This window comes from Anser brachyrhynchus, assembly GCF_964034855.1.
Source record: "Anser brachyrhynchus genome assembly, chromosome: 6".
In the NCBI taxonomy this organism is placed as follows: domain Eukaryota; kingdom Metazoa; phylum Chordata; class Aves; order Anseriformes; family Anatidae; genus Anser; species Anser brachyrhynchus.
This window is the reverse complement of record NC_137700.1, coordinates 24057753-24080942: the sequence shown is the minus strand read 5'-3', so window position 1 is coordinate 24080942 and position 23190 is coordinate 24057753. Positions and strand designations below refer to the sequence as shown.

General features: G+C 42.7%; 1 protein-coding gene across 36 annotated transcripts in view; it reads right to left on the bottom strand.

Annotated features, from left to right (window-relative positions):
• SORBS1 (sorbin and SH3 domain containing 1) overlaps window positions 1-23190 on the bottom strand; it is a 120917-nt gene that overhangs the window by 59827 nt on the left and 37900 nt on the right. For 4 of the 36 annotated variants that reach the window (XM_080598119.1, XM_080598121.1, XM_080598120.1 and 1 more), the window contains exons 1-4: window positions 14977-23055; window positions 6883-6938; window positions 4786-4851; window positions 2666-2761 (exon numbers count right to left, since the gene is read on the bottom strand). In XM_080598119.1, the coding sequence (XP_080454245.1) occupies window positions 2666-2761; window positions 4786-4851; window positions 6883-6938; window positions 14977-15008 (250 nt within the window). In that variant the 5' untranslated portion in view covers window positions 15009-23055. Of the gene's footprint in view, window positions 1-2665; window positions 2762-4785; window positions 4852-6882; window positions 6939-13049; window positions 13128-14976; window positions 23058-23080; window positions 23187-23190 lie in introns of those variants that run through there. The other 32 variants (XM_080598150.1, XM_080598132.1, XM_080598136.1 and 29 more) reach the window with 21 other exon arrangements.

The following is a 23190-nucleotide window of genomic DNA, read 5'->3' as shown; positions in this document are numbered from 1 at the left end:
TGGACAGAGGGGGCAAAAGCTGCTGCTTGCTGCCCAAATAACAGCTCATGTTTACTGCAAAACTGCATCCCCTGGCTGACATCAGTAAGATAATGCTCAATTACATCCACATCGCGCCTACAGACCATGACAATGCCTCCGCCAAGGTTGCAGAACACTGCCACAACATAATGAAACACCAAGAGTAGAGGTGGACAAGAGCAGTAAGGGAAAAGACTGACACTGGAATCACCATGGTGAAAGCTTTTACTTGGTCTTCCAATGCTTTAGGGCTTTCTCAAAAAGCACAGTTTGAGGTAGCGGATCCACACTTAGCAAATGCTGCTGAAGTATGCCAACTTCACCCTCATACCACACAACTGACCACACTTTAAGGTCACCCACATAGCTGTTGAAATAGAAACCGACTTCTCTGACCGAGAAGCATTTAATACATCTGTGTGGATAGTTTTGCCCCTCCTAGAGGCTGCCTCAATGTTGCAAATTAAGTAAAGGCTGTACTGATAAAAAATATCCTCTGATTCCCTACTTAATCCACTTTTTCTGTAGTCCTACACGTGAATCTGCTACCCGAAGCTATCCTTTCTGAAGAAGTCCTTAAGAATCGGATGCAGAACAGGGTTAGGAAATGCTTTTGTACAGGACACTATTTCTGGCTACAGTTCACATCCACGCAGCACAACACACAGCCTCAGGACTCTTTGGACTCACGTTCAAACCAGAGTACCAAGGTTTAAGCTCTGTGAATCCAGTTTCAAGAGTACTGTGACTGAGGCATAGACACATTGTTGGGAGTCACCATGCCTGATTCAGACATCCACAGAGTAAAGGGTTGCTGTTGTTCTACATTCTTCCCCTATGCATCCTTCACATCCGCTGGACAGAGAGAAAAACACCTAGAGCTTAACACAAAATAGAAACGCCTCCGTTGTATTGGAGGAAAAAGGCCCTGGAATTGACCACGGACTGTTAGTCCAGGAAAAAATTGTAACTGCTTTGTGCCCGACTCCTCTTGTCATTTCTGTACTCCATTTAGATGCTAAGTTTTGGGTGGCAGGACCCTTGACAATACAGAAAAATGTTGGGATTGATCCCTCCGCAGAGATTGAGGAGAGATGTTTTAGCAGGACATGGAAGACTTCCTCTGTGCTATCCAGCAAATACCAGCAGCTTGCACAAAGGACCGAGGTCCACACCCAAAAACCAGCACTGAACTACAGCTGGATCCTGAAGCTCTCCCCTGTGCTCTGACTCCACTATTTTGCTTGTTTGGTTAATGCTGCACACTCTCCTTGTTTGTATCAGGCTTCTTTTATCACAAGTGTTTGCTGGGCTGTTTTGCAACAAATATTGCACATACATTGTGATTTGGTGAGGTGTCAGGTATGATCTCAGCCACTGTTATTAACAGCAATAGTATATTGCTACTCATTCTTCCAAAGGTAACTGGATAAACAATAGTCAAATTATCACTTATGAGTGAATTCTCAAAGGCACAGTTCTAACCTTCAGGGTCCATAAAACAACACTTTTACAAGGTCTACCGTGGTGTGAAGAAAAACATTCACTAACTAGTCTCTTAAGCTTATCATAAAAACAATAAGAGATGGGACTGGATTTCTCTCATCAGATCTGACCATCCCCGAACTTTGAGTTTTCAAAAATCCAGATATAGATGTAATCTGCATGAGAATTTTCCATTAGAAGTTGTTTGAAAATAGTGACTCAACAAAATGGAAATATTATTAAGAAACCGATCAAGTTAATAGAAATTCTCATGGGATACTACCAAAGCATTTCATTTTAATATAACAAATTACAAATGTATTACAAATCAAAGCAATAAGAGTTGGAAAAAAGTCTGAACTCAAAAAAAATCAGGGTGTTTCAAGAAGGGTTGAAAATAAAGTTGTCAGAATATTTCATTTTGGGAGAGGAAGACAAACACCTAAGATGTTGAATTCCCTCACAAATCAGGTGAAAAGAAGGAAAACAAATATCCAGATCTCTCATTATAGGAGTCCACCAGATGTTAACAAACGAGGACATTAGCCCTGTACTTAGTACAACAAAGCATGTGTGGCAGATCAGAAGAGACAAGCAGTATCAGCTAACCTAGCATGACTGTCCAAATCCAGCAAAGTACAAAAATAATCTTGTACTTTTAGCAGGAAAACATGTGCTTGGGGGCGGGGTTTATAACAGAGCCTGACATCCTTATTTACAGATTCTTTACATGGATAAAGCCAGCGTGTGCACAGATGTCTGTTTACTTTCATAAAAACAGAAAGATAGGCAGGAAACATTCTTTGATTCATCAGGAGCTTGTTTCAAGATGAGGCTGTAATAACAATATCATTCATAACTAAGCATTAGTAGAAGAGCTTACTACGATCCCAAATTTAAGTAGACACAATTATGTCTGCAGAGGAGCAGCATAATTGAGAACAGTGCATTGTGCCATCAGGAGCTAACTTTATTACCTACTGATGAAATCTACAGCTCTGGAAACAGTGAGAAGGATGAAGCTGAAAACTAGCCAAAGCATGTGGGTGAAGCAGAGGGAGAGAGAGAGAGAGACAGAGAGAGAGAGAGAGAGAGAAAGATGATGGATGGCCAACTAATGCGGGGGGGAGGGGGAGGGGACGGGGGGGGGAGAAGATACCTGTAGGCAGCACTAGGTGAGGAGAAGTTTTCACTTTCTTCACAGGGATTATTTTAACGGCAGAAATAGAGCGTGTATATAAAGGGACATCAACAGCTGCAAACACAAAAGTGTAAATGGCACATCCAAAAGGGAAGAACAGAGTTTGGGAAGCATGCCACAAAAATTTCTAACGTACTTGGAGACACAATAGCAGGAAATTTCAAATACAAAAGCAGTCCAGAGAGCACTGATGCAACCGTTAAAAATATCCCTTCGCTCGTCCTAATTCAGGACATGTCTGTTTTATGCAGTGTGCAGAACTGTTTACTGAATCGACTAACTGCTGACTGCCACTGTGCTGCAGGGGATGAGAATCTGGAAGCATTAGTTTTTAGAAGCAATCAAAAACTTTTAGTGTAATCATTTTCCTGAGATACACTACATGCAAAAAATAAAAATGTTAAGTCAACATTAAAACGGCTCGGTTAAAGTGAAAAACACAAAGATTGAGAAGTTCAGAATGGATAATTAAACTACTGCATTACATGAATTCTGGATTTTATAGCACGTGCTTTACAAGTTCAACAGAGAGTAGAGAAATATGAAATAATCCTGAAAACAGTCTCATGACAAAGTGCAGCGTCAAATATCCAGTTCAGAAAAAAATATCAATTTAAGAATTAAAGATTTCTACTGCACTTCACCATTTTGCATACTAATTATGCCAGGCATAGTAACACAGGGGGAAATCATATTGCACTGTGCAAAGAGCTAGCAATTGTTGCAAAACTCTCCAAAATACCTGCTACTTCCTCTCCAACTCTTTATTGCTACTAATGTAGAACTATTAGAAACAACAACAAAAAAAACACACCCTACTCATCGGTAAAGCTCAACGAGACCTGCCAAGATAAACATCTTTTAAGTCACAGTTCCACAAGAGTAATGAATTGTACTGTTGATTTCTGCAGAGCCAGGATTTTCTCCTTTAAAACCTGCTAGTTTTCTGCAAGTATTGACTGGAAAATGCCAGGTGCTCCCTCCTTTCCACCTCCTTCAGGCCTGCAAAATCAGAAGCAAGAAGAACTACATTGCTAATACTTCACACACCAATTCTCAGTGCTGGGCCACTTTGAGGGAGGCATGAACATCAGGATGGTGTGTACACCCCCTCTTGGGGGATCTTTTTAGCCCTAGGCTAAACTAGGAAGCAGAGATTTCAATCTGGCAAAGGGATTTCAAGCAAGAGGACAGGAGAAGAGCTTGATAAGAGTTTTTTCTAACTCCAGATAAAATTGTTATTTTTATTTGACGAGATGGTTTTAAATCCACCTGTATTAAAAAGGAACCCAAATCAAACCCTGTTCTCCAAGCTTCTCCCTGAGTACTGCAGATCCTGTGAAAACAACAGATCCCAACTCCAAACAGTCTACAGTTTTGGAAAAAAACTAATTCTGTTCTGCTCAGTAACTGATGGAATTCAGCCATCTACAAAGCAGTCAAAATACTAACCACTATAAAAAGGCATCAAAGGAAAAGAAAGGAAATGAACCCAGCAGACAACCAACTCATATACTTTCACCGTGCCAAAACACACACCATCGCTATATAATATTGAATACTGTAAAGCATGTTTCAGACCTGTTGACATTAACGTGATGACTAGTTTGTTCAGGTAAGTTGAGATTTAAAATCCTTGTTACTAGTGACAGATTTATTTATTACCTAACAGTTAGTTCCAGCTCTTTAATCCTGGGCTCAAACATTCACCTCCCTCTGAAATGAACAGGATTCATACATAGGTACCCAAAAATCCATGCTGTCTAAACACACTGAAATATGGATTCTCAGGTGGTCACAATTAACACAAGCAGTGCACAAATTTCTTCAAAACAGCACTAGAAATATACAAAGATGCAAATCTAGCTGGCCACCTTTTGTTGCTTAAGAGACAAAGAACACTTGTTCAGCTAAAAAACGCTGCTGGCATGCTGCAGCACAAAGCCTTTCTTGTATCAGTCGCCAGGCAAACTAAATTTGGAAACCCCTGCTGCAGTGAATGCCCAGGGAAGTCAACCACATCACTCAGTTGACATGCAGGGGGAGCTGCAGAGGTGTGTCTGAAGCTCTTAACCCACCTTTTTCCTGTCCATTGCTGCTAAGCCCATTCACAACAGTTTTTGCAACATCAATTTCTTTGTGTTCTGCAAGACAAACAAAGAAACAGATTATTTCTAGGTTAAAGTATTTGCAACTGAATTTAACATCTGACTATGAGGGCATGACATGGGTCAGAGCTACTGATTCAGGAGCTAGGAAGTATTCCTACTATCTCAGGAGATGTTGCTTGGAGACAGATCTCCCTTGGATGACAGCTCTGTTTCTCCTTCCTCTTCGCCTACCTGGACTGCAGCCTCTTTTAAACAGGGACTTCCTCTATACGTGCACATTGCACCCAACTCAGTGGTGTTCCAGCTCTGAACGGGACATGCACACTGTAGCACAGGAAAAGTAAATACTCTTCACTATTGCATCAGCCAGATGTGTGTAGAAACCCAGAGATAATGGAGCTGGCCCACACTCCCAAATTTTAAAGCTGCATGCTACGTTACAGCACTCTGGACCGCTCTGCAATTTCCCAATAACTACTGACTTTGGGGCCTAAGGAGAGCAAGGAGAACAGCCACCTTTTGCTACAAGTATCTGGCATGCTGAAGCCTTGCTTCTTAAAGCTGATGGGATAACTCTTTTGCACCACTTCAAATATGAGATTTGAAGGAAATTTAATGTGAAATCCAGCTTAATGAGAAAACATTTGCTGAACTCAGGGCCAATATAAAGATCACAATGTTCTCTATGGAAAAAGAGAGATTTGAGTCTGCAGGGCCCTCAGCTGACACGAATAAAACTGGCTTTTGTGAATTCAGAGAAACACAGAATACAATGCTGGAAAGACCTGCAAAAGTCATCTAAAGCTCTGTTCCTGACCCATGGCAGAAACAAATCTACCTCTGTCATTGCTGACAGATGTTTGCCTAACCAGTTCTTACAAACTTATGGTATTACCCTAGAGCAGTCTACTCCAGTGCTTTACAACCTGGAAGTCTGAAAGTCTTAACTTTTAAAACAAATTCCCAGCTCGTGTTTTTCAGATTTCTGATTAGTTTTCTAGAATTCCTCTAGACTGTCTCCAAATAGTTCATGTTTTTATCAAAATGTGGTGCTAAACATTGGACATGATACCCCACCTGAGACATAATAAAGTGCTAAAATCAGTTGAGAACATTATTCCATGGGTCCTACATATAGCATTTCAGTATGGTGTCTGCTTTAATTTTTCACTGTGGCTTGCCTGTTACCTAGACAAGCCCAGCAGTTTTACTCTTGCCAACTAGCCCCATTTCCTCTTCCCTCATTTTTGTTTGAGCAGCTGATTTTTCTTGTCCAGATGTCAAATTTTACATTCACCACTACTGAAATGTACCCAGTTCTTTCAGATCTTTTATTTTTTCAAGTAATCACAATAATTTTGAATTCTAATCTTGTGTTACAAAGTAAAAGAAGCTGAAGGGACCTACCTTGTCTCAAGATGTTTCTAGTTATTTGAGTTTTGCTATGTCAATTTGGCTTATAAAAGTCAAGCCAGGACACTCTTTATTAAGAAGCCACCCCATTCTTTCTCCAATAGTTAGGTTCCCTGAGCTTTTCCCTCAGAGGGCTGCAGCACCTCTCCCATGAGAAAAGGTTGAGAGAGCTGGGATTGTTCAGCATGGCAAAGAAAAAGCTCCAGGGAGACCTTATAGTAGCCTTGCAGTACCTTAAAGAGGGTTTACAATAAAGCTGGAGAGGGACTCTTTATCAGGGAGTGTAGTGATAGGACATGGGGTACCAGCTTTAGACTTAAAAGATGGGAGATTTAGATTAGATGTTAGTAGGAAATCCTTTACTCTACGGGTGGTAAGGCACTGGCACAGGTTGCCCAGAGACGTTGCGGATGCCCCATCCCTGGAGGTGTTTGAGGCCAGGTTGTATAGGGCCCTGGACAACCTGATCTAGTGTGTGGCATCCCTGCCTGAGGTAAGGTGGTTAGAACTAGATGGTCTTTTAAGGTCCCTCCCAACCCAAACCATTCTATGATGCCAGGGCTTTGCCTGGCAAGATACAGAAGAAGAATAAAAAGAGAATAGCAATAAAGAGGTAAGATAATGATTGCAAATAGAAAATAACAGACTTACCAGAGCTCATTGTGGCAGAGGGACTTGCCCTTTTCACTTCTGGATTTTTTTTATCTCTGTTCAAAGTGAAAGACAGAATGGTTAGTTTCTTTCACATCTGCCTAGGCAGCAGTAGATATAATGCTGAACAATCATTACAAAAATCAAGGTAAGAATTATAGTTTCATCAACAAATTTAGTTCAAAACCCAAATGAATTCATGTCAGTCAGCAGTTACAATTTTTATTCATAATTATCAGAAATTGAAGAGTATTTCCACCCAATTACAGGCACTACTTTCAAACCTTAAAGTGCATCCTCAACACCAAATCATGAAATGCTGATTAAAGCATAAGAGCCTATATATGGCAAATTACAAGTCTGGTTAGCTTCTAACATATGAAAAGTGCATCACTTTTGTGGAGAAAAAAATTGTAGTGAGACCATCTTTTAAGTTAAAACCCTCAGCTTAGGCCACTGCCAGATTTCAAGGCAATCTGCTGCTCATATCAAAGTCAGCCTCTCCTCTGGAAGATGTTACAGTGAAGAAGAGACATTTGTAGAAATGCATATTAACTTCTGCGCTAACCATTTCCAGTCCTACAGTGCTACTGGTATCTTCAGGAACAGACTCCAATAGGTGAAACTTAAAATTAGAAGCTTTAATCCTTCTGGGACCAAAGGCAATGAAATCACCAACCCAAGAGGAAAAACTACCAGCCTGGGACCAGAAAAAAAAGTCAAATTTCAGTCATGAGAAACTACAGGGGACAACTGTGAGAGCCTACTCTTACCGAGCGCCCACTCCGGGCAGGATTTGATGTCTGTAGCTTAACAGCTTTCACAGCATCACACTGTAGATGTTGGTCTCAATAGTGAAAGAGCAGCATGTCTACAAAACAGGTCTGTTTGCCAGGATATCTCAACTCTCTAAAGGTTCTAGATTGATTTAAAAACCCTTTCATTTTGACTTTATCCCCACTCCCACAAAAAAAAAAATTAGCGCTAAAGAGAGCAAGAGTGACTCCAGGTAATTAAATGCCTCCCAGGGCATGAATAGAAATAGCTATCACAAGCTGTGCAATCATGCAGAACCAAAGACCCTAATCTGTGGAACATGGGAGAAAGGGGATACAACACCTTCCCCACCTTCTCTCCTTCCAATCTGCTAGGAAAAACAAGAAACTGAAGAAGAGAATTAGAGATATTTGTTTTCCTGTTACTAGAACTGGAGCCAGCAATACAGCATTGTAAGAGGTGGAAATCGTCTTCAGGGAAGTAAATTTGCTCTCTTGCCTGAAATCCCCTCATTCTTATCCAGTATTCATTTTGTACCAGCCAGAGTATAATGAGCATGTTCAACAGATACTCAAAAGGGAAAGTAAAGAAAATTAAACAAACAGATATAGTAACAGATTGGTCTGTAGAACTAGCCAATACCTGGGCTCCAAGCATGTCACTCTAGGAAGAGCTACCACCACTTAATTATTTTATTCATTAAAATGTCCACATAAGATATACATTGTGGGCCAGGGAAGGCTCAGAAAGACACAGCCCAACTCCAAGCTGATCCCACCAGAACACAGTGTGGGTTCAGGAGATGCAGCCTCAAACCACCTGAGCAGAAGCTTAAAGGCCTGCTGCCCTACTTTGCCTACCAATACAGTATCTGTCTTTGGTTTCTACCGACCATATCCTGGGTACGGCAGGCACAGCACAGCCAGCTGGTCGAGGGAAGTGATTGTCCTGGTGCAACCTCACCTGGAGCACTGTGTGCAGTTTTGGGCACCACAGGATAAAATTCAGTCAGCGTCAAAAGAAGGGCTACAAGGATGGTGAAGGATCTAGAGAGCAAGATGTATGAGAAGTGGTTGAAGTCACTTCGCTTGTTCAGCCTAGAGCAGGAGACTGCTGAGGGGAGGCCAAGAAAACCCCACACCTGTAAACCTCAATTATTTTGCCTTAAAAGTACAAATTACTTTTTCACAAAGTGATCTGAGATTAAAAATACAGTTGCATTAAATAAATAAGCTTTCTAAAATTAAATAAAGGTGTACAAACTCATTAGTACTAGATGTAGAAAAATGACTTTTCTACATATCCCCATGCTTACTAGTGATTTCAGAATTCAATTAAAATAACAAGCATTCAGCATTCATTAACTGTGAAACCGATCGGCACTACTCAAGCACTCCAATGAATGCACACTTAACGCAGGTTCCCATACAAAGATTGGATTCAGAGGGCTGGGGGTTAGTATAAGCAATCCAGAGCGCTTCAACTCCTGTAACTCCAGAGGTTCTGTTTTAAAGTTGATTTAGGTCACTTGCAGTTCCCTGTGCAGATTCACTGCACACAGGTAGAAATAACTGCTGTTTAGATTGAGGAAATTATTGTGCATGTTTGAAGTTGAGAACATGCTTCAGTGCCTTTTTGCATCAGGGCTACAGAGTTATTCCTACCTGTCTCCCATACGCTTAACCTAAACCACACACTGAAGTCCTGTTACATCCACATTGTATTTTATGGAGTAGCCTAAGGTTGCTCTTGGGACCAGACACATGGTTCAGACAGAGAGCACATCCGGCTCCATGGTGCCCACATAGCAAAGTGCTGCCCTCTAGCACTTGGGGATGTACACACAAGGTCAGTGCACTGTGAGTATTTGGGTGGTGCGTCCTTGGGCAAAGCACCTCTGCCAGGTTAGCCAGACAGCCTGCCCATGGGCTGCAAAAGGGATGGATCTGGAAGCATTTGCTGCTCCCAATTGCTCTAGAGAACTTCCTGTAGACACAGCCAAACCAGTCCCATAGACATGGGTAGTATGCTCAACCACACTTCATAACTGAGCCATTCAAAAGGAACCAGAAAGAGATCCCTAGTGTCAGTTTTAGAAACTGAAAACTGGTACTGCCAGATCATGCAAAACAAAAACCAAACCACACACACACACAAAAATCACCCAAGTATCTCCTTCCAGCTCCCTGATGTAACCAGCAGTCCCGTCTCCTTGCCAGACTTTCATGCCTTTCCTGAAATATGACAGATGTAGCAACAATGGTTTCAAAGCTGCAAACATTCAAAACACAATGAAAGGTAATGAATTCCTAACGGCATACGCCAGCAACTGTAGTCCTGAAGATGCCAATGTCTGTACTTAACGTCCACCAGCTCCTTGCCAGTTCCCTTGTACATCTAGACAGATGTTCAACAGCTCTTTCCTCCCTTTCACCCCAGCACATTTCTCTGAAGGCTGCAGCTCCTTCCCTACTTGGTGTGGAAACACAGCACAGTGGATTTAGAGCCCTATTTAGGAGGAATGCAGATAAGTGGTGACTACTGCTGTGCAACATGTCTCTGGATTATCTCACATGCTCTAAACATTCAAGTACTCCCCCTACAATGGCCAGAGGTAACAAACAGCTCATTAATAGTCCCAAGTAAGGACACACGCTCTTAAGTCACTGGTATCTCAGCTAAGAGTCACAGGCGGTGGTTATTTTTGGTGGTCTAATGTACACGTGGGGAAAAGTAATTTCCTTTGGTTTCTTCTCTTGTTGTTACTGATAGCTTTGATGACTTGCTTAGGATTTAAAAATAATTGCTAACCACAAGCATTCAAGATTTATCAGACAGGCCTCTTAAATCCCTGAGATTCAGGCTCCTACGTTAGCTTCTCAGTTTTGAGTTTTTAAATTTGCAGGTTTCTGTCCATGTATAAGAGCTTTAAGGGTTTAGTGGCTGCATTTAAATGGAAAAAAATCTTATGTATAAATAGTCTATGAGATAAGGCTTTTAGAAAAATGAGACTTTCAGACTTAAGGGAGGATTGGCAATCACAAAAACTCGTCAGATTTTGTACATCACTGATGTCACTCAGTCTTTTAGTCCCTGGCTCAGACCCTTTCTCACATTGTCACCAGTGTTTCTGATCCAGATCCTCTGCTCAACCAGTTGTGCTGGCAACATGGGTTCCCAAAGCTGGAAAGAAGGCAAAGGGCTGCACTGTAGCCAGTGTCTCCTACCAGAAGATTCTGTTTAAAGGAAGCCTCTGGAAAGTACATCTCTGCTGTACCTCTCACACTCTGTCATGTGAAATGTGGCAATAGAAAATACCAGAATATAACAGGCAGCTGCAGGTTAACCTATGCAATCAACTTTAAGTATCATTATTCTCTTATCCTGAAATAAGACAGAAACATGTTGCCTGTCATTTTTATTTTAAGAGTTAAAGAACATTCTGTCATTGCTTCAGAAGACATTATGCTCCTAAGAATAAATGGCATGAAAGGACTATGAATAAGCAGTACACAGAAGAGTCATACTGATTCTGAACAACACAACCGCCCCACACTCCTCAGCAAGTGTTAAAACAGCAAAGAGGGAGCAGCAAAGACTCAGCTACATGAAACAAATGGCAGCACTGAACACAAGCTAGAATAGCGTGTTCTTATAAATAATTGAACTTACAGCTGTTGGAATAAACAAGCATAGCACGTTTCATATGCAGTATTGCTGTCTTTTTTTTTAAATATGGTGCGTTTGTTTTCTTCCTAATGGGTATATCTGAGGCATGTGCCAGTTTTTGTGCAATTTAGCAATAACGTGTCACTGCATAGATAAAAGTCAAATAGGAAATGTAAATCAGGAGATGTGGCTTTAAGAACTCAGATGCTTTTGAATCAAGTCATCTTCCAGTCACCAACTTCAGAGTAAACAAAATTTACCAACAACCTGAGTTGAACCAAGTTCAAGGTCACCATTTGGGAACACAGGGCAGAAAAGGATCTCCGGGGTCAAAGCCTACTCCCATGCTATTGCAGGCAACTGTGTCATACAATCCTGGGCAGGAACATTTCAAGTTCCAGCTTGAAACTGGTAACATGGCCGGCCTCCACAACTCCTCCTTTCTTATAGCTGGAACAAAGTTTGACTTGCAGCCTAAATTTAGTTTACGAACAGCTAGCACTCAACTGTTTTGCATGAACATCTTTTTTCTGTTTAAGTAGCACGTGTGCTCCCCTCTCCGTGCATTTTCAGAAAGAGATTGCACCTCAGAGTCTTCATTTCACAAACCCATAAACAGATGTTTCCAAAGCAACTAGTCTGCATGTTGTCATCCAGCTCATTAAAATCTAGTAAACAGCAGTAGATTTTTTTAAAGGTTGGCAGTCCAAACCCTAAACTCTGCTTAATATCACAGAATCAGAGGAAAGCCTACAGCTGGCATGCCCAAGAGCTGAAAAAGCAAGGTTTAAAAGGCAGATCAGCTTCTTTGGTCCACTCTAATTCTGGCCTGCCTACTAGACACAGCTCTATGATCAGTGCTAGTTCAGACAGTGATTTGATGTCTACAGGGACCTCCCTTGTAAAGAAACAGACCGGAGAAATTTCATCAGCTACTGAACCCTCATTAAGTGATGATGACTTATACCTGCAGGGTTTCGGGGATCAAAGGTGGCTTCCTGCTTGAGCGAGCCATCAGCTTTCTGCTCAGCCACAGATCTAGGGCTTGTAAAACAGCAGTTCAGAGGGTTGTTTGGCAAAGAAGAGAAACAAATAACTTGACATGCAGTGGGTCACTGGTTCCCTCTGAATAAGTTAACTGCTCTTATCAGTAGCTTTCCAGTCAAAAACGTTTCTTCTTATGACAATAGATTTTTAAATGCGCTGTAACTGGGCTTCAGCTTCCTCCTGAGTCTGCCATGACCACCCTTTATTTTTTGTATTTGGTGGCTGAGATCACAGTGACATTAGCTGCAGCCTGGGTATCATCTGTGTCTACTAAAGAAACAAATGCTTTTGTGCCACACCTATATGCCCAAGCAGCTCATAGTACATCACAAAAATCCATACAGGAAAAAAAATCTAGAATATTTTAAAGTCTCATACTCATTTTAGCAGAAGATCCAAGGCACAGCATCTGAGAACATTAGAAATGGGCTTTTCTGCTCAGATTTATCTGTGCTAAGTATGCTAACACCTCATGCACAGCCTATGCATGGGAACTCACTGGACACAGCTCTCAGACTGCCAGCTCCAGAGGGAAAGGAGCAAATGATTTAACAGCCTGCCACAACCCGGGACAGTTCAGGACACTTAACACAGGAATTCAAGCAGGGCACACGTAACTACTGAAACCACAATTTACAGTTAATAAGTGGAAATTAATTCAACGCCAGATTTACCTTTCTGCAAAAGGGAAATCTTTTGGGCAATCTGCAGTGACCACACCTAGCCACGAGGATGCTGGTTTTACACTTCAGCTGGAAGAAACAGAAGATTCATTGAGTTCCATCTGGTTTGAGACTATTTGTACGCTCTGTGCAGCTGTGGTGCTCTGTTTGCTGCACTCAGCTCAGTGTACACCTCTGATATGGGGCCACTTGTGTCTCTGCTGAACAATTGCTGTAAATAAACAAACCCAAGTTCCAGAAGCCCTAATTATGTATAACAATGGATCTATTTAGCCAACCACAGGATTGAGGGGCACACATACACTACATCACATTTAATACAGTGAATGGCATTCTGTAAATACAATTAATTAGATCATCTAAACAACATCCAGCAGCTTCTCTTGCATGATTTTGTATAGTGAAGACTACAATGGCTGTTTTCACTGCTGTCATACACTTCCAAACAGTGAAGTAGTAAATAAGTGGAAGTTGCATTAAATGGAAATATCAATTAGAGACTGACTAGTGTCACAAAGTTCAGATCCACATTAGCCTATTTTTTGTGAAATATAGGTAGAGAAAAGATTCTTGTGTGCCTCAGACATATAAAGCAGATAACTTTAATACTACAGATCACCTTATACAAACCCAGACACACAACTAGGAATCCCAGAATGTAAGGCAGAGGAGTTACACTGGTATTGAATGCTCACACTGGCAACCATATCTAACAATTTTTACTCCCAACCTCTGCTAGCACTAGCTGTTTTCAAGCTCTGCACAAACACATACTAAGCAACGCTTTGCAAGTCATATAGCTGATACTCCTATTTCACACAGAGGGAAGATTCAAGCCTCTATTCTACGCAACATCTGAAATTAACTGAGCCAACACAGTGTAAACAAGGTGTGTGTGTCAGCTGTATAGGTGTTTTACGATGTCTTCAGAATAAGCAAAACCAGTTTGAAAGTTGCTTTCATATACACACAACTGCAATGACCTCCGAGAGACCACAGAAAAAGCTAAGTTTAGGCTACAAATAAAGGGACTCAGGCATACCCTACCTCCAATTGCACCTATAGCCTTGTCAGAGGTGCATTGGAAGTTAGACAGGGTCTTTCTCCTTAGCAATGCCTCCAGGTTGGCAAAACCTACTCAGGAAAAATTTCCCCAGAACCAGTTCATCTACCTGAATATCAGGGACAAAAAGATCCCAGCAAAACCCAGAATGCTGGTCACTGTCACGCATCCCACGCCAGGCAACAAAGCTGTGCCTGTCAGGGAGTCCAGGCTGAAGTCCTGGCTGGCTAACCTCACTGGACCACACTGCTTGTAAAGGCACTTAACATGCTGGAATGGGGAACAGAGTGATTCCTTCTCTGCTTGGTACTGAAATGCTGGGAGAAAACCAAACTGCTGGGTTAAGTAATGGTCTGACACTTGAAGCGTCTCCAGAAGTAGCAGGATATCACATTCCAGAAACCAAACCTCGTCCTTGCTTCCCTGACTCTTCCAGCCTCAGGTGACCAAGTTCCCTATTGCTGAGAATTCCACATCCATTCTCACTTTCATTTTAGCAACAGCCTTGGAATCTGCTCTCAGGAACTGCTTTCAACTACTCCTTCCCATAAAATTAGTCAGGAGAAAGATGCAATAACTTGGGTATGGAGGTGAGGACCTGCCCATTCCTCCAAACCAGAGCACAAGCCCACATAATGACCATTTTAGATATCTCCCCTCTCTTTTCAAGCAGCAACTGGAAATACCTACACAAACAAGAGAAGCAATTTCAAAATCAGTTAGTAGTGTCCCAACAGACCTATCCACTCACTGCGTGTCAGCAGATGACAGTGCCATGTAAAGTCCTGGGAGTTCAGCTCACAGAAGCTCCAGCAGAGCCAGCTTCGATTAACTGGGAATAAACAGTGCCCTTACCTTGATTCAGACTTTTCAGTTAATGGTGCCATTTTCTTAGTCCCTTGATTTCACCCCATACAAGGCACTAAGGAGTTAAAGGAACCCTTTCACTGTGCTGCCCAGTCACTTGGCTGCAGAAGTATAACAAGAAATTTGTGGAGGCCTCTCTCCCCCTCTCTGGCACCCTTAAGTACTTTGCTCCTCCTCCTCCTGTGCTTTAATTAGCCAGCTGGTTCTTAGTCACACCACCCCGTCACTAGGCTTGCTCACCACCAGCCACCCCCACCCAGCCTGCCTGTCACTCGCATGCCACTGTCATCATGCAAGACAGTGACTGCGCGGGCTCCGGAGCTGAGAGAAGGAGAGAGAGTTGGGAGATGACACGCCATGGTAGCAGGGGGATGGGAAGTGACAGGCAGACCCTGAAGAAATACTTGATTAAAGCACAGGGGAAGTACTTGAAAAAGCACTTTAATAACCAGGGAGCATCTGCTTGTCAAGGGAGGAGCATTTTCATTAACACTAGACATGACAGATCTTATTTCAATGGGTAGGAGCTGAAGGGTCAGCTAAAGTTTCTGCACTTGGCAGCCCAGATTTGTGGCATAAATACCTCACGTGACACAAACTAACCACTTGCACTGCTACTAGCTACTACATGATGCCCACTCTACAGGGCATTAAGTGACCTTTTAAGTCACAAGCTGTACTAGGATGTAAAGCGTGGAACATCCCCACCACAGCACAGCCTGGCTCCCCCTTAGCCCGAGGGGCATGCTGCAGGGGAAGCAGTACCAGCTCTCAGGAGGGCAAGGGGCTGGTCTACCTCTTGGTAAGAATGCTGTGGTAGCAGCACAGCATCACCTCTCCCTCCACAGTGAACATCTATAGAACAAGCAACTGAGAGCAGGACTCCCTGAAACCAGAACTTAGAGTTTGGTTCATGCAAGGCCAATTGGTAGTTTAATAGGGGAAGTAATTTGAAGGAGACCCCCAAATCTCTCAGTACTGTCTTTGTCACCAGACCACAGCACACAGAGCTTCAAGCACTGCAGGCTTTTGTGACTAACACTCCAGAGTGTCTTTGCCTGCAGCCTGTCTCCAGATTTTGATGCCTCAAACACGCATGTACAGGCACTGATCTGTTGCCAAACTTAGGAATTGAAAAAAACGTACTGAAAATCACTGCAAGGCAAGCAGCTCAACACTCAAGACCTAGAAAGCAACACTGATGGCAAGAGTTGCTGATAGCAGAAGGACACAGAGCAAAGGCTACTATGTGGGTCAACATTTAGTGTACCTTTAGACTCTTACTAAAGTGTTAGTGAAGGACACAGAACTAAGGTCTCCAAATACCCCTGTATGTAAACCCCTACCAACGTGTTGTGAAATGCTGACTGAGATTCTGATATTCAACACAAGATGTTCTTTTTCCTCCTCCCCAATATACCTTTTGGTATCACAATACCTATCCCCCACCAAATGAAGCATTTGTTAGCGAATATAGGCACAGCTCTGACTCAGTAAACTGGCCAAGGGGCCAGAAGAGGCTGGAAAGTTATACTTTTTTTTATTTATTATTTTTAAACACTAATCCCACACCTCAATGTGAACATGTCATTGGTAGTACCTGATTACAGAAAACAAAGGGGCTCCATGCCCACATTTATTACTAAGTCCCGAAGGACTAATGTTGGGGAGAGCTTGGATTTGGAGTTTTGGTTTCATCTACCCCAAATTCAGGTCTGGATCTAGGTTTAGGCTCCAGCCCCTTAAGTCAGGTATATTTGGTTTAGGTGGAGGAGGAAGGTTTAGACATATCAACAGTCAAAATAAAGGATGATAGAAAACAGTTTGTTTTGAGTGGTCAGACCCTAGTGTCCCCTCTACAAAAAGAAAAAACACAACAAAAAACATCAAACTGGGGGAAAAAAGTTGTTCTCACCAATAAACCAGGAAAGCCAAGAAAAAAAACAAAGCAAAACACTACATTCTCCAAAGTAAACTGTGCAATCATCACCAGCTTCAATTACTTGAAGCAAACTTGTTTATACAACAGTACACAATAGGGGACCTCCCTCACTACCCAAAGATAACCTCCTTGATCTCCTCCTCAAGTCTGTTCTGGAGCCTGACCACGTGGGAGTTTCTATCAGCTGGGAGCCCTGCTTGTGTGTAGCAGGGGGTTATAAACAAGCCTCTGACAGTTTGTCTTCAGTGACTGTGATTAAAGTGTCAACAGAGCAGAAACCATACTGTAAAATAATTCTCTCTAGTCAATGAAAGAATGGCAACTATGGAGAAGCAAAGTAGGGAAGGATCCAGGGGCTGGCCCAAATCCAAATTCAGATTGGTAAATTTAGGTCAAGAATTGGGTCCAAAACACTTCTGGTCTTTGCAGAAACCAGCCTAGACAGCCTTCAAATAGCTTGGCAAGGAGAGAGGAGTTTCTGCTACAGACAAACACTTGGATGGAAAACTGAAGGACTTTCACAGAAATCGCTATTCCACATGGGCGAAGGGAGGACTGGGCAGAAAGCGCAGCACAGCCATAAGTCTTGTTCCCTGCCCCCCAGACGTCAGCCCTGACTATGAGATAAAAAGCTTTCTGAAGTTTTGTTGCTGTTTTACCACCAACCCCTAGCAATAGTGTAGTATCCATTGCAATCATCCCGGCACTTAGTGCTGCACAGCCGCTGCTGCATTATTTCCCCACAATAACCATGTCTTTATTTCAACAGCTGAAAGAAATAGCAAAAGACACTAAACAATCCAAACAACAAGGGAGGTCTTCGGCATAACAGAGACAGTTACCAGTTCTAGAATGTCCTGGACCACAGCTCTAGCCCCTGGACAGGACTACCCTCATCACATCTGTTTTGCTGTCACACCCATACACAAATCCTGTCACTGGAGGGAGTGGGTTGTTCTCATTATAAGCTACCCTGGAAAGCCTGCTGCACAACTGATAGTTTGTTTTGATAAATATCATACAGCCATGCTTGTTCTTTTATGCCACCCCAATATGCCATGGGGCTGGGTCTTCCATGGTCAAAGAGAAACCATGAAAAGCAGTTTAGAAAAGAAGGTACTTTTCATAGATCCAGGAGATATTAAAAGTGAAAGAGTTTATTGGTTCTACAGATGGAAGACGATAGCAAACTTGCATCGTGCTCATGCTTTTAGTTCAGTTTCCTCTGAGAAACTGGGGTTTGAATCGCAAAGCAAAACTCAGCCAAAATAACACGCTGTTGCTAGAGTTACACCCAGCACCATTATCAGGCAAAATCACTCACCCGGAATCCTCGCCCTGCTGGGCTGGAGCTTCTGCTGTGTTACAAAACAGCCTCTCAGGTTCTGGTTAGGATAGTTTTACAGCACTTCTGCTCAGAGATGAGCCCTAGCTTGCCCCAAAGCTCCCAACATCCAGATGCCCTTGCATGTCTCAGACCTGAGCCTGAAGCCCACAGTTCAGACATCCCCAGCCGAAAGCTAAGGGAACCAGCATCACCATGGAATATGAAACACTGCAGCCAGCAGCCCCTGCAGCCTGCCAGGCAGCTCCGTGCAACCACACAAGGACTCAGGAAGCACTTACAGATGATCTGTGGGGCACAAAGGGGTTCAGACTGTCACCAGAGACTGAGCAAGACTCCTTGCAATGATGTGTACAGGCCTTTTAGGAACCCGAGACAGGAATGTAATCTGCTAATAGGAACAAATTTGCAGGGCAGAAGTTAAGAGCTGCAAGAGGCCCTGGTAACAGTAACCTGTGTATCAATATGGTGAAAGCAAGTAGCCAGCTAAGTGTGTAGAGCAACAGCTAGAATATTGTTTCTTACAGCTAAAAAAAAGAAGCATAATTCAGCTTCCTTGCTGGACTGAAGAACTGCCTAAGTGTCCCTTCTGGCTGTTGGAGATAAGGGACATGTTGTAAGCGTATTTAAAATGGCCAGAAATACTAACTGGTAGGGTCACAGTTGATCAGGATCTGAGGTCTGCAGCATCTTAAGGGAGCCAGCAGAGAGAGGCATGGCTCCTGCTGAACTGAGGACTCAGAAGGATTTGGGAAGCACTGCCTCACACTGAGGCAAGCAGGGAGTGATCAGCTGTTGAGCAGCCTCCTAGCAGCAGTTTCTCCCATATCCCACTGAGCTGCTAGCCTATTTAAACTCCCATGCATAGAAGTACAACCTTGCCCATCTACCTTGAATAGTTACTGATCTCGGTCCAAGCCATCTTGTATAATTAAGGGCCTGATAAATACAATACTGCAGGAGAAAAAAAACTTAGGACTCAGCTATGCTTATCCAAATCCTAAGGAAATTAATGGTAGTTACACCATACAACTGAGGAAACGCGTACCCTCAGCTGCACATCAGCATCCGCAGCCCTTTGTACCCAACATTGCCACTTACACTCAGGCAAAGTGGAAGCAAAACTTACACACTGATTTGTGGATTAGACTCAGAGATCACTAGAGTATGTGGCAGGAGAATGCAGGCTCTGATCCCCTACTACAGAAAATAATGACGCTTCTTGAAGTAAGCTTAGCTAACCAGTGTCCAGACTCCCCAATCCTTACTAATCCAACCAGCACCACATTTAATGAAAGGTACTGTTGGCTGTGAAAGTAACAGAATACAACCCAACCAATATTAAAAGCTGTGTAATAGCACTAGCTATTTACCAGTGTTATTAACCTTTGTGCTGTAGAGCTTGAATCAACATTAAGGTACAATCAAGAGAAAATCATCTCCTACATTACATGTGAGGAAGCTTTTTTTTTTTTGTAAAATCCTCTTACCCTTTTTGCAGGCTCAGAATACTCAGATATTTGGCACAGTCCCCAGGCCAGCAGATGAGCTTACTGGCTATTTGAACAACAGTGATTTGATAGGTTGGTCCAGGGTAAAAAAAGAGAGGTAGGAGAACAGTAAAGAAAGAAACTAGCAGAAGCAGCAACAAAGAAAACCCAGACTGTGCTGTCTACCCATCTCAGTATTTTCCTGCAATGCATCTTCTCTGTACCCTAATAGCTAAAGACAAGTGAATATCAAATCAGACTACCCACAGCTGGTTCTCCGTTCTCCAGGAACACAACCATACAGCCAAAAGAGGCAACATGTTTTCCAGTAGAGAAGCCTGTGCATTCATGGAAATAAAGTCCCAGCAGCTCTGCCCACTGCACTTATTGAATGTGTCGTTAACAGAGATCCAGCCCAAAACACCAGGCTGAAGAGAAATTTGCATTTGACTCTAACTTGGCCAGCTGGCTGGAATTATTAACCAGTTACGTTTGTAACTATGAAAGCTAATGAGAGGGTAATCAGATTTCACAGTTCACAGCAAGTCACTGCCTTTTGGAGTTAAGAAAGGTTTAACAACCCCATCTCACTGATTCCTCTCACAAACTGGCTGCCACATAATGCTTTGAAGGCAGTGAACTCTTATCTGTCCTATAAGGGGAACACCTGAATATGTTTATTGAGAGGAAATGGTGTCCATGAAGAGGTTCAAGCCTAAGAGAAAAAAACTAACCTTCCCCCATGCCCTCTCCACCACTACAATGTTTCTTGTCAGAGCAGAGAAACAGCAACTGGATGACTAAGTAATGATAATGACTGCTGTTGAGTGCACTGCTGGGCTCTGATTAGATTCTTCTTGGCTTCTAAATAGATTAAAAAGAACAACAAGAAGGCTATTTGGAAAGGCAGGACTGGCCTATTAGCACCAGTACAGGGCTCAGTCAAGACACTCCTGGATCACCGTCTCTATCCAGAAAGTCTAGACCCTTTGCCGTGGAAGCCTGGAATGGAGTAAAAAAGGATATTGCCTATCAGGCCATGAGCTGCTCCCACAGCCTTGTGTGTCAGAAGTCCCTTAGCCCCAAAAACACAGCCCAACAGGAGAGCTTTGGGGCATTGAAATTCTCATGTCCTACACTAACTACCCTGTACTGAATAAGCAAGAACTACGAGTCTATGAGCAAACTGGGAAGACATTAAGGAAAACATTTGAAACACACTGTCCCTTCCAGCATCTCTGCCTCATCAGCTCTCCATCTGTTCTCAGAAGTTCAATGGAAAAAATGAAAATGCCATTTTCCTGCTTTCTACAAACTGACTGTTACTGCTCTGGTTTCTGGTGCAGTATGGCACTGTTTAAACCTCTTTTGTAGTCCAACACGGGCAGAGCTGGTGTGACCAGCTGCCTGTAGCCAAAGCAGTTTTGTGCAACACCTTCCTCTAAGAGACAGTCAGGTGAAGTAGTGGAAGGATGTCTTTTTGCACTTCGCAGCAGCCTGAATAACCTTCAGCTTTCACTTGAAGCAACGAATTAAGGAACTGAGTAAGGCAGCAGCTACTGGCCTGCAAGCCCTGGGAAATCCAGCCACCAGTGAGAACAGCAGCCCTTTAGCATTCTCTGCATGTGTTTAATGTTTTAACAGCTAGTTTCGCTCTTTTCTGAGAGAAAGAAAAGAATCAACATCTAGTCTAGCCTCAGAGTTGCTTAGCATTTTCCACACCTTGCTCCCCCACATATGACAGCAAAAGATATGATCAGGATTTCCCCACTGTATTCTCCTAGGTCGTAGGTCATGGTAAAAAAAATACGGTGCCCTAATTAGATCTTAAACAAGAAATGCAAACTAGCATGGTGTATGAGTACTCTCTTGCATTTCCATAAGCTTCTGGAAAAAGGAAAAGAGTCAGACTGAAGAAGAGATATTAGCAACCCTTGAGAATCATTGTCAGTACATATGTGCAACTCTGGCACAGAGACAAGCATCAGGTACAGTGTTATGTGGGGAAGGAGTCAAGATGATCATACCAAGCTGAAATTTGAGATCACTAGAGCACCTGTACAGAGAAAAGAGAAGGGTAGAGACAGGAAAGACTGCTCCCCTGATGCTTTCAGCCTCTTTAAAAAGGAAAAAAAATAAGTAGCACAAAGAAGTTGTATCTGCCGCTTCTTGGATGCTAAAGATTCAGTCTTCAGTAACTGCTGCTTTGACCTTTGTTTCCCTGACCACAGACAGGATCCACATCAGTCACCAAGGGGAAAAAATGGTCTCAAGAGCTTGACATGCAAGCCTCAGCCTTGATCTTGTCTAGGACTTGTCCTTCAATGCAGAGCTTTCAAAGGAGGAGACACTCTTTTCTCAGGCAAGTAAAAATATCAAATCTTATCTCAGCACTATCAAGCCTCTTCCAATCCAGGACTTAATCTTAGACCAAATGGTACCAAAGACCCCACACTGTCTCCTCTAAAGAAAGCAAAATCACCAGTATTTGTAGCTGTCCTGCCTGCAGCAACCCTAAATCTAGCCCAGTAGCTCCTTGGGGACCTGACTTCATCTAACATCAACTCCAAAATTTGCCCCACGTCCTGATCCCAGGCCCAAAGCTTCTGTCTGTTCCAAATCTACACCAAGTCATGTCACACATCCCAATATCCATTTCAACCTAGACCAATGGTCTCTTAGAGCTGAGGCAATGAGTCTAGCTCACTACTGCTGTAACCCAAACCCATTCTCTAATTCAATGCCTGGTAGCCAAGACTAACAAAGCTTTCAGGCAAGCATCAGCACTAAGCCTGGATTTGTAGCTTATTCAAGGTCAACTGTTGAACTTTGGTCCTTACCCTAAATCCCAACCCTCACTGCAATTCCAAAATATAATCACCACATGTTCTTGACCTAGACTAAGTCACAAAATATCTGCTGTTTATTTTGATGCTGGTGACAAAGGATATCACAAATGCAGATAACAAGTGAGGAATATATCTGAGAACATAGCCGAAGATACAATAAGTAAATTAGATAAAACATTGTAGTTCCAGCAAGCATCAAATGCATCCATGAGTCACCACAAAATAGCACTTGGAGCTTGACCCTTTTTCAAGCATTGGAGCTTTTGATTGGTCACCTACAGTAAATCCCAGATAATGCTCTGACCAACATGTAGCTTTCTGCTGCACAACCCAAGTATGCTGTTACTAGGAAGAAAAACCTCTTTCACTGGTAAAGTGAGAAAGAGATAGATACAATTTTGGTGCCCCGGGTCAGGATTAGGTCTCCAAGTGATGTGCGCCATCCCCCTCCCTTCAGGGTACTCACCACAGTCGACGAACTCCTCAAACCCAGCTGAGAAGGATGGGATCCTTTGCCAGTGACTTCCACTCCAGCTTCTCTTCACATGCAACTGTTCCGTTACAGCACATACCTAC